The 10,915-nt window shown below is 41.9% G+C and overlaps 1 protein-coding gene across 6 annotated transcripts in view; it reads right to left on the bottom strand.

The window, feature by feature from the left end:
- Positions 1-881: 881 nt before the first annotated feature.
- Positions 882-10,915, bottom strand: part of CSNK1G3 (casein kinase 1 gamma 3) — a 100,304-nt gene continuing 90,270 nt past the window's right edge. For all 6 annotated transcript variants that reach the window (XM_049649105.1, XM_049649104.1, XM_049649107.1 and 3 more), the window contains one exon: positions 882-1,366. In XM_049649105.1, the coding sequence (XP_049505062.1) occupies positions 1,312-1,366 (55 nt within the window). In that variant the 3' untranslated portion in view covers positions 882-1,311. The remainder of the gene's footprint in view (positions 1,367-10,915) is intronic.

Below are 10,915 nucleotides of genomic sequence, written 5' to 3'. Positions count from 1 at the left end.
AGACTGGGCTTCCTGTTTGTGCAGAACGATTAACTTTGTTCATATGCAGGCACTTCAACAGACTGTGGAGGCAAAGCACCTGACCCATCCTTTCCAAAATAGTTCTCACTCATCAAAATTATACTAAAAGGTAGGAAAATTCCAGAGAACCAGCAAAGTTGAATACAAGAGGCTAATGTGCACAGAGGGCAAGAGAGTGACCCAGTCTTTATTGCTGGGGGTCCTTTCTTTTTTTTTTTTTTTTTTTAATCAAAGAGCAAATAATTAACAAACAGACACCACTGCATGGCACATCGAAGTTTTCTGCTTAAGGGAGAGTGTAATCATTCAGCAGGAGGCTTCAGTGGGATCTCCTCAGACTTCAACCTTACACATCGCGATGAGATTCACATTTATTTCTTCTCCTTAGTGTATTTTAAAAAAAAACAAAAACAAAAACAAAACTCCAACATATTTCATTTCTCAAAGTATTCGCTTCTTGCTGTCTAACATACATTATTATCTGGAAGCATAAAGTTACATTATACAAATATTTTGCTTTTTTTTTTCTTCTTTTAAAAAAAGCGCTTTTGCCACTTCAGCAACACTGAACTTCACAAAGTGGTGCAACAAAAGCAGAGCTCGTATTTACCACGCGACTCGTGATTCCATTTTACCACCTACCATCGGCCGCACCCCGACAGCGTTTTTCCTCAGTACCTCTGGGCAGTGACTGTACCATGATTTCACAGAGAGAATGTTAATATGACTCACGCACAGCCGTACCGTCAGTAATACTGAAATCGATGCAGATGCCACACAAGAAAGGAACGTCCCGTAAAATAACTTCTTTTACATTTTGGGGCAACGGTGTCTTCTCTGTTGCACTATCCACCGGGCGGGGGAGGGGGGCGGTGGGGGAGGAGGGACATTCCTGTTTGATTATGCTCTTACAGAAGTTATCAAAAACCAGATCAGGTATATAACTGGCTGACACTGAAGATACTGTACTGCTTTTTCTACAACAGGAGGAGAGCTTCTGAAAAATGTCCTTAGAACGGTATTCATCGACACCACCTCATTGGTCCATTCCGTTCATCGACGGGCAAAGCACTCATGTTTCGACAAAACTTTAAAGCTTCCATAAAAGTTAAATTAGAAAAAAATATGAATGTAAGACAACCACAAAATGAAGTATGAAAGTATGTATGACATTTTTGTTTCTACGAGTGAGTCCTCGAAAATGTATGTGGTCACTACGGAGATGATTTTTAATCACAAGACAGCAGATGAACACGTAAGTAACTCCCCATGATCTGTCTGTGTCCAGAGTCATTTGTGGCGCTGTATGGTTTTCCTTTTCCTTCGTTTGAAAAAACAGCAGCACCTGCGGGCGGAGGGAAACACTTCTTTTATTATGAAAGCACTAAAAGGTCGCCAAGGAAAGGCAGAATTTAGCCTATTAATTTCAATGGTCATAGAAAGCAACACGCTAATGCAAGATACACAGTGAACATGCCAAGGAAGCAAACAGATTAGTGAGACTACGGCAGAGTTATCACTAGTTTGTCATCAACGTGCCTTTTAGGAACATAGCAAGACACTCTATGCAACATTAAAAGGAGCCACTAAATTGAAAAGGCTTTGCACCAAGCCTAACGGAGAAGCCACGGGACTGTGAATCCTCGCTGACCCCACTGTATTCTATTCTGAATACTCATTAACCTCTGGCAATGGCGTGCTTTTCTAAAATTCACCTTATGCACTCTCTCCCTTTCTTCCTGATATTTATATCTGATTGTTAAGACCAGGAAGAAAGAGATGGAATGCATAAGGGGAGTCAGAACTAGAGTTAGAATTAGAAAAGGAATAAAAAGGGTTGGCGGGCATTGAGGAGGGCACTTGTGGGGACGAGCACTGGGGGTTGTATGTGAGCGATGAATCACAGGAATCTACCCCCAAAACCAGGAGCACACGGTATGCACTGTAGCCAATCTGACAATAAATTATATTAAATAAATAAATAATGAATAATGAATAAACAGAAAAGGAAAAAAAAAAAAAAGAAAACCAATAATGATCCTAAGAGTGAGGATTTTATTTCCAGCAAGAATTAGTTTAGATTCCAAAAGGAAGAAGAGGAATCCCAAATACACTCTTCAACAAACATTTTCCACCACACTTACAAACTGGAAGTGAGAAAATAAAATATGTCAAGACTTGCCTCCTTTAATTCTGTAAGGGTTAAGGTCAAGCTCATCGTAGGCAAATTAAGGTAAAAATTACGCTGAACATTTAAAATAGCACAATTGAGGTGACTCAGTTTTGTAGACTATGAGGGAACAGCATGCTGATTTTTATTCCTAGGTAAAAAACAACTCTAGAGATGACCCCTCACAGGCCTAGTTTTTCCCACAGTAAGTTCTCCTCGTCATGAGAAGACAGCACGTGTAACACGTGAAGAACAATGGCGAGGGTGGTACAAAGTCAAAGTTAAACGAGAAACACCGAGTAGCAACTAACAACAACAAAATACACGCATATGTGTACTCGAAAAGCCTGGCATTCCTTCAAATAAAGGTCTGGCTGTTTTCCTCTGCCACACGGAACACAAAGTCCACCTATCAGAATACCAAGGGGACAGGCAACGCATATAGAGGCTTCCATTTTTCCACTGAAGTCCAATGTGTGTGCGTAGACAAATATGTCAGTCCTATTTTGTAATTAAAGAAATATTTATATGCATGGTGATTCAATTAACACAATACTGCCAATTCAAAGCCGGAACACAATGTGACCTTATAAAGATGTTCCTGTAATCCTTAGCAGCCCGCCTGCATAAAAGGATATTCCATGAATGGCTTCAAGCTAAGCATAACGGAGACCATATAACTTCAAGTGTCCTATCCAGCAAAATATGGTGGAAGATGAAATAATTCCCGGATATCTTTTCTATCTTTCTGCGAAAGAAATGTAAACAGGAACCCATACTGTCCGGCTAAATTACATAATTGCTCCACCCACATTATCGTTGGTCAAAAATAATTTCAGACCATTTATCGAGATTTACGGCGTGACTATGAAATCACTATGGGGCATTCAAAACCAAATTACACGATTGTGTTTTTTTAACCCCACTCAAACCGCACATAATGATTAGACCGTGGAGCGTGAATAATTCAAAACTGTATATATCAGTGGGTAAAGATTCAACTAGAAATATGTGCAGCTATCAATCTTTATGAATTTTACTCTGAGGTGACCACCAGAGGAACCAGAGAGAAATTACCCCATCAAGGGTCTTGAAAAGAGCTACCTCTAGAAAAGAAGGCTCTAGGTACAATGGATTTTTCCTGGATTTATAAAAATGTCTTGTAACTATCAGCTACCTAAATACTTTCTCAAATGGGTGTTATACATATGCATTTTCTCAAATAAAAAAGTGAAAAAAAAGTTATTTAAGTCAAAGTGTTAGAGATGAAAACCATTAGTCAAAAAAAAAGATATTTTAATAAAGGACTTAGAAAAGAGTCATAAAATGTTCATCTTGTAAAAAAAAAAAAATTTTAATTGATAGTGAGAAGAGACCAAAGACTTAGAATATTAAATTTAAGAACATGATCACATTTCAATAGATATTTATTATTTAGTATAAAGTTCTGATAATGTTCACTGTTCTTAAATACTGTCATTTGTCTTTTCAAATGCCAAACTACAATCTTTTAAAAGTTTTCTGCTGAAAAGGTGTTCTAAGAAGTGTTTACGAGCCTTTTGGTGCAGGGAATTTAAAGCAATACATATTTTGACCAACAAGTTCCATATTTCTCACACTTCTGTTATTAGCAATTCACCATGTCTGACTTGTTTTCCTAGTGACATTAATCTTCTTTCTAATTCACCAGACAGCTAAGTTCTTCCTATTTCTTAGGTAATCTTTCCTTCAATTATGTATTATTTAACACAGAAAACCAGAACAAGCATTCACTTGAGCCTGAATAAAATTTTCAAATGAATCATAACTGTAGAGACCTTTTAAATTAAAAAGCAATCTTAAAAAGACATCTATTTTTAAAAAATAAATCCCACCAGTAAAGAGCACACCCTTGAAACAAGACTTGCCAGGGAAGCTGGCATGCTATTTAACTCACTACCACCAGAGGGCAGCATTGCTGCATGCAATATGAATGCATCCACATAGACGAGATGCTCTAGAAGTAGAATTACAGTTGTAGAAGTTGAGAAGAAAACTGATGCTTAACCTGTGGCTGGTTTCTTAAAGCTCATTACCAAAACGGATGATTTACAGTCTTAGTGATTAAGAAAGTGGGTCTCGTGTCAATTCCCTTCAATCTAAAACAGCGCTGCTCCCACGTGGCCACTCTGTCATGTGACCATTTTACGTTGCTTCCCCCCCCCCCCCGCCCCCTCCCCCGCCCTCAGGACTCATCTGAATTTATCTTATTTATTTTCTTATTATCTTACACTGAATGTAAGCTTCTTAAGGGGTTACTCACAGATATGCCCCACAAATGGGCACAAAAATCCCCCCAAAATCTTTATCAAATAAAAAGTGGAGGACTTGCCTCAGAGACGCAACTCCTAGCCTAAGAACCGAGTCAAAATTCCAAAGCATGTTCTAAAGCGAGAGTTCTTACCTGGGGCCCACAAGCCCTAGTGAAATCTCACTGAATGCAGACTTTGGTGCCTGTGGAAGCTTTTCTGGGGAAAAGCGGTTTGCGCCAGATTCTTCAAGGAGACTAATCCCAAGTGGCACCGCTCTGTCTACATGGCACCTGCCAGGTCCCCCCTCCAGCTTCTCCACCTCCAGTGAGTCCTTGGACCAGAATCTATGAGCTGAGGGCTGGAGACACTGAGTGGCCACCAAGGCATCAATTTATATGAGTGCAGGCAAATGTGTAAAAAGAGGCCATGTGATTTTAACCCTTGGTACAGCTGAAAGAGGAAAAAAGTTATTGCTAACAGTAACTGCAAATAACAGCCAATACTGCAGGAATGTGCACATACACAAGTTCTCACAGATGCGGGGAGTGAGCTCTTTTGGTCACTAAATTCAAGTAGCTGGCCTTAGAAAATTAGCCACACCCTTACATTTTTTAAGTCCATTTTTTGTCCAGGCTGCTCAGGGGCTCTATTTTCTTATGTTATTAGTCTACAACTCATTTGCAGTCTCTTCAGATCTCCACTCTTGACAACCCTGGGGAAATGGATTAAGCTTACCAGACATTTAAATCATGTTCTTGTCAATGCTTCTTTTTTTCTTGGCTCTTTCTTGGTTATGCCTATGTGGTTCCAGCAAGCTAATATGCTCTCCCAGGTCAGGCTCATGCTTCTCACATGATTCCATAGCTAGCCTAAAAGCGTTGAAGCCACACCTCTACTCTTAAATTCTTTGGAAATAAATGGTAAATGCTGCTTCCGATGAACTTGAGGGTTGTCGCTATAAATACTGTTTAGGTAGTAAACGGGAAATCATAATGGATCAAAGTCCTCAACTATGAGGAAAACACAAGGGACAAGGCATTGCTTGGGACATTATACCGCCAATTCCCCTTTATTCAATGCCTTTTTGCTTCCTCTAGGATGCGACTGTCTTCCGAGATTCACATCATATCCTTTCTTCTCACATCTACCCAGAAAATGACCTATGTTGCTCTGTCTGGATCTGAAGTTCCTACCTGTCCCTTCAGCAGTAACTCACTGTCTCCACCTTCGGTTTCGAGACTGTGTTGTACCTGCTGGACCCGTCCCACTTAGGACTCTGGAGCCTAGGCTCTCCTTATCGGGGTCGATGAGTATACACGTATCTTTAATTCCTTGACAAAAGATTTTCTCCCTTCAGATCTATAAATGAAACGTACTTTCATATATCTGGATCCCTTATGGAAAACATGCGAACTGACCAGTTAAGCAAGAAGAGTTTAGACAGAAGCCCATGTCCATCCACAAAACCACGCTAACTGGGAACCACGGATCTATCCTCAGTTTCAACTTCTTCCTCTCCATCCATGGGCAATCGGTCCCTCAAGTCTGAAATGACTTTCAAAGTTGGGCCATCCTCTCGTGCCAGCTTACTCCAGAACCTGTGGCCTCCACCACTGCTAAGAGCTTCTTAACACACATCCAGGCTAAGTCTCTTCTTCTCCCCAGTGTATCATCCAAACTTGTCTCCTAGAGATGACCTTGCCCTTTGCCTTTACTATCTCACCCATGGTTCTCCACGGTCTAGATGTTAAGCCCACACAGCTCTTACAATGGGGTTCCAATCTATTTCCACTCCCCTCTTGGTCTCACCTTGCATCAAGCTTCCTGTCCAGGCAGCCCATACGACACAAGGGAGGGAAGGAGGGAGGGCGGATGGATTTTATAGAATGTAATGAGCCCCAGGAAATGACATAAGCCTCAAAAGTGCTGCCCAACTAAATGCCTCAAGGCTCGATCTGATGGTACCATTTCTTGGCTTAAAACCCACAGCTTGCTCTTCTGTCTTGAGAACCGATCACGTCTTTTTTTTTTTTTTTTTTTTTTTTTTTTTTACTTGCCTACAAAAGTCCTTTGCGATGAGGCACTTAGACGACTTCCCACTGTGATGCGTTCACACACTCTGTACGTGCCTGGGTTACTCCTCTCACCTGCCTCATTCTTTCCTCGCTCCCGTGCTTCTCGGCCACTTCTCCCTGTCTCCTGCATCCAACTCCTTTGCCAAATCTACTCATCTTCGAGAACCGGGACCCATGTGCCCTTACCCAGGAAGATGTCTCTGATCTCTCAGCTGGAAGTGCACACTCCAGTCTCTTCAATCCAGTAACACCATATCCTAGAGGCCAATCCTGGAATACCTTGTATTAGGCCAATGATTCTCAATCCTGGTTGCTCCTTAGAATCAGCTTCCAAGCATTTTAAAAGTACTGCCAACCGGACCCCCACCACAGACCAATGAAATCGGAAACTGATAGCACAGCCTGAGGGCTGGCCTATTCTGCCAACTCCCCAGATGCTTGTGATTCGAAGCCAGGACTGAGGACTACCACCTGACAGTTACTGGGTACTTGCTATCTTTTCTAAGGGAACAGCAGGGCCTTGACTTCTCCTCCTCATCGTGACATTACCAGATATGCAGTAACTGTTCGGCAAATGTTGCAAAAGGGAAAGGACAGCAAAGGAGATGAAAAAAGACAATGGCATAATACTTAAAAAGTCAGTAACTAAACCAGAAGAAGCCTTGTGTTCCTAAATTTCTGGAGGGAAAGATAAGGGTGCTACCATTTGTATCACCGAACTTGAAAAACAAACAAAAAACTCTCTGATACAGTGAAGAAAGTGAAATCTCATCACTAACGAAGGAGCCATTTAATGTGCTGGACAACAGTGTAATTTCCATCATTGGGAAATCACGTATCGAACCTCGAGACTCGAAAATGTACAGAGGCACTGGGTGGCTCAGTCGGTTGAGTGTCTGACTCCTGATTTCGGCTCAGGTCATGATCTCACCGTTTGTGAGTTCGAGCCCCAAGTTGGCTTCCACACTAACAGTGCAGAGCCCGCTTCAGATTCTCTCTCTCTCTCCTTCTCTCTCTGCCCCTCCCCTGTTCTCTCTCTCTCTCTCTCTCTCTCAAAATAAATACTCAAAAATAAATAAAATGCCCAATGTAAAATAAATTATAATCAATAGGGTGGGGTGAGGGCGATCTCTGTCAGTCACAGAGAAGAAGAAAGAGGGGAAGCTGGAAACGCAGTGTGGAAGAGAATTCTCGACAGGTGATGCAATTTAGGAAAAAACACACTCACGTGTCTTCACTACAGACTAAGAAGGTATGAATGTAACAGTCACCCTGATTAAAGGGAAACCAATGCGAGGTGTTGAAAGAGTTTTTAGCCAGTGACGAGGCAGGGAAGTTCAGAGGATTTCTGTAGCCCGTCTGCAGGAAGGCTTTACTGAAATCATGGGTTGCTATCCATTTTTTTTTTTTAAATAACTGCTTTATTAAGATACAACTCAAATCTCATACAGCTCACCCTTTTAAAGCGTACAATTCAGTGGTTTCTAATATATTCAAAGAGCCCTGCGTCCGTCACCACAATCAAACCTGAAAACATTTTCACTGCCCTCAAAAGAAACTGCATAGCCTCACCTATCAGCAGTCACTCCCACCCCCTCTCCCCTGCCCTGGGCAATGACTGGATTCCTCTCTTGATTGACCTATCTGGACATTTCACAAAAATGGAATCCTGGGGTATTTTTTGTGCCTGGCTTCTTTCACTTAGCATCACGTGCCTGATTTCGGTGTTGTACGTGGCCAGCAAACAATGGTCAGTCCATTGTATGGATACACCACATTATGTAATTGCAATTATCTAGTAACAACTCATCATCCTGTCTTAGGCACTGGGGATCTGAAGATGAAAAAGGTCTTGCTTTCAAGAAATTCAAGAAGTTTCAAGAAGCTGGAGAGAGGTCAAGAGAACAATATACCGACAGCAGACTGAAAGAACCCACAGAATAGTGTTCAAAATGGAGAATGGGGCTGGCCAGGATGAGCAGAGGCCAGACTAGGAGGGGGATGAAGGGCCTGGGGCCAACCATGCCAAGGAACCTGGACTGAAATCTCCAGGCAACGGAGGACCCTTCCTTCAGGAAGAACCTTCCCACAACACTTGCTTTTTTTCTCATCTTCTAACACCTACAGATAGAAACGCAAACCTACAACATATACACCCACACCCATTCCAGCGAAATAAATCACCATGCCATTCTTCCAAGCCACCTCCAGAAAGCGTGCTCTGATCACCCTGGCAGTAAGTAAGCCTTTTCTTTGTAAGCCCTTACAGGTTTTTTATACCTTTTCATGGTAGTTATCATGTACAAATTACATATGCATGCGGATACACTGCAATCCTCCCTGCTGGTGTGCAATCGACTTAAGGGCAAGGAGTTTCAGATATTCTAAAATCCAAGCAGTGTAACTGGTGATTAAATAAACCGGGAAAAGGTCATCGATTTGGCTAAAAGCAGGTGTCTGGCACGACGTGTGCACAGAACGGCCAGTCTCAGTGAAGAGGGTGGGTATGGAAGTGAAAATATGAGACACTGATGGAAGAAGCACACAGCTGAGAACACAGAGATGGGGAAGGTCACTGGCAGCCGGAAGCGGAGGAATAAATAGGGTGGGGATAGTTACGGAGCCCCCTCCACGCACCAGACAAACAAGCGGTGCTTTATCCCCATACGTTTCCTCAACAGCCTACGAAGGAGGTATTCATAGGCTCGTTCTGCAGAACAAGAAGTACACTTCAAGAAGGTAACTGTGACACAAGCAGGGTTCTACAGCCTGTGCTTGCCTGCACAGGACACGTGCTCCCCACCGTGACACATTGCCACCCTACTTTTGTAAGTGAGCTTACGTCTGCACAAACATCAACTGCGGTTTTTATTCTTGAGGTAAAAGTGCCCAAGTATGTAGCTAATTATACCCTCAAATCCACTAAAATAAGTCAGACTGTCAATAAGGGCCATAGTCACAAGTGATAAAAATGGATACTTGATCACTACGGCTCTTGAAAAAGAAATATTCACAAAAGAAGTTTCCTGATCTTGCAGCCAGCAAATAAGCATTGTTCTGAAATTTATGTAAGGTTCCTCTCGGATATGAAAAGAATGTTCCAAAATTTACTAATCTAAGGAACTTTCTTTATTTACCCCCCAGGTGGACTCAAAATTTGTCCTGAAAACTAAGAGGAACATATTTAAAAATTTCTTTTTAATGTTTAATATTTTTGTGTGAGAGAGAGACAGCGTGCACACACGTAAGCAACGGAGGGGCAGAGAGAGCGGGAGACACAGAACTTGAAGCAGGCTCCAGGCTCCGAGCTGTCAGCACAGAGCCCAAGGCGAGGTTCAAACTCACAAAACTTGAGATCATGATCTGAGCCAAAGTCGGACACTTAACCGACTGAGCCACTCAGGTGCCCCAAGATCTTTTTTTTTTTTTTTTCAATTTATTTATCTATTTTGAGAGAGACAGACACGGCGTGAGTGGGGGGAGGGACAGAGACAGGGGGAGAGAGGGAGAATCCCAAGCAGTCTCCCCGCTGCCAGCACAGAGTCCAACGTGGGGCTTGAACCCATAAAGCCGTGATATCTTGACCTGGGCAGAAACCAAGAGTCAAAGAGTTAACCGAATAAGCCACCCAGGTGCCCTAAGAGGAGCATTCTATTTACTTTAAAAAAAATTTTTTTTAATGCTTTTATTTATTTTTGAGAGAGGGAGAGAGGGAGAGAGAGTGAGTACAAGCAGGGGAGGGGCAGAGAATCTGAAGCAGGCTCCAGGCTCTGAGCTGTCAGCACAGAGCCCGACATGGGGCTCGAACCCATGAACCACGAGACTATGACCTGAGCCAAAACCAAGAGTCGGATGCTTAATGGACTGAGCCACACAGGTGCCCTAAGAGGAACATTTTAAACATGGCATTAGGACTAGAAAAAAGAAAAAAGCAGAGGATAGTTTAAATTCAACATTAATTCAACAGAATTTTTTTTTCATAATATCTGCATGTAGCAGGAAGTATTTAGATGAGGACTTCCCTAACACTCTCTCTCTAGAGTTAATCATGAAATGTATCAGTGTAATCCATGTATATTCAATGGCAACACAATTAGTAAATGACATATGGTTTTAGTGACACTACAGGGGTGAGGGTGGGGGATCTGCTACGGGAATTAAAAATTACAAACAGGAAAAGAGAGAGCTTAAAACTCAAACTTCCTTCTGTTTAAACAGCAAATAAAGCCTCTGTGTTACAAAACAAATGCACAAGCACAAGCAGAGTGGGTGTTATCAACTACTCAATTAAAAAGTGCCCCCAAGTCTATGTCACTTAAAGCAAAAAAAAAAAAAAAAAAAAAAAAAAAAAAAAAAAA

This window comes from Panthera uncia, assembly GCF_023721935.1.
Source record: "Panthera uncia isolate 11264 chromosome A1 unlocalized genomic scaffold, Puncia_PCG_1.0 HiC_scaffold_17, whole genome shotgun sequence".
NCBI classification, from domain to species: domain Eukaryota; kingdom Metazoa; phylum Chordata; class Mammalia; order Carnivora; family Felidae; genus Panthera; species Panthera uncia.
This window is presented reverse-complemented; position numbering and strand designations above follow the sequence as displayed.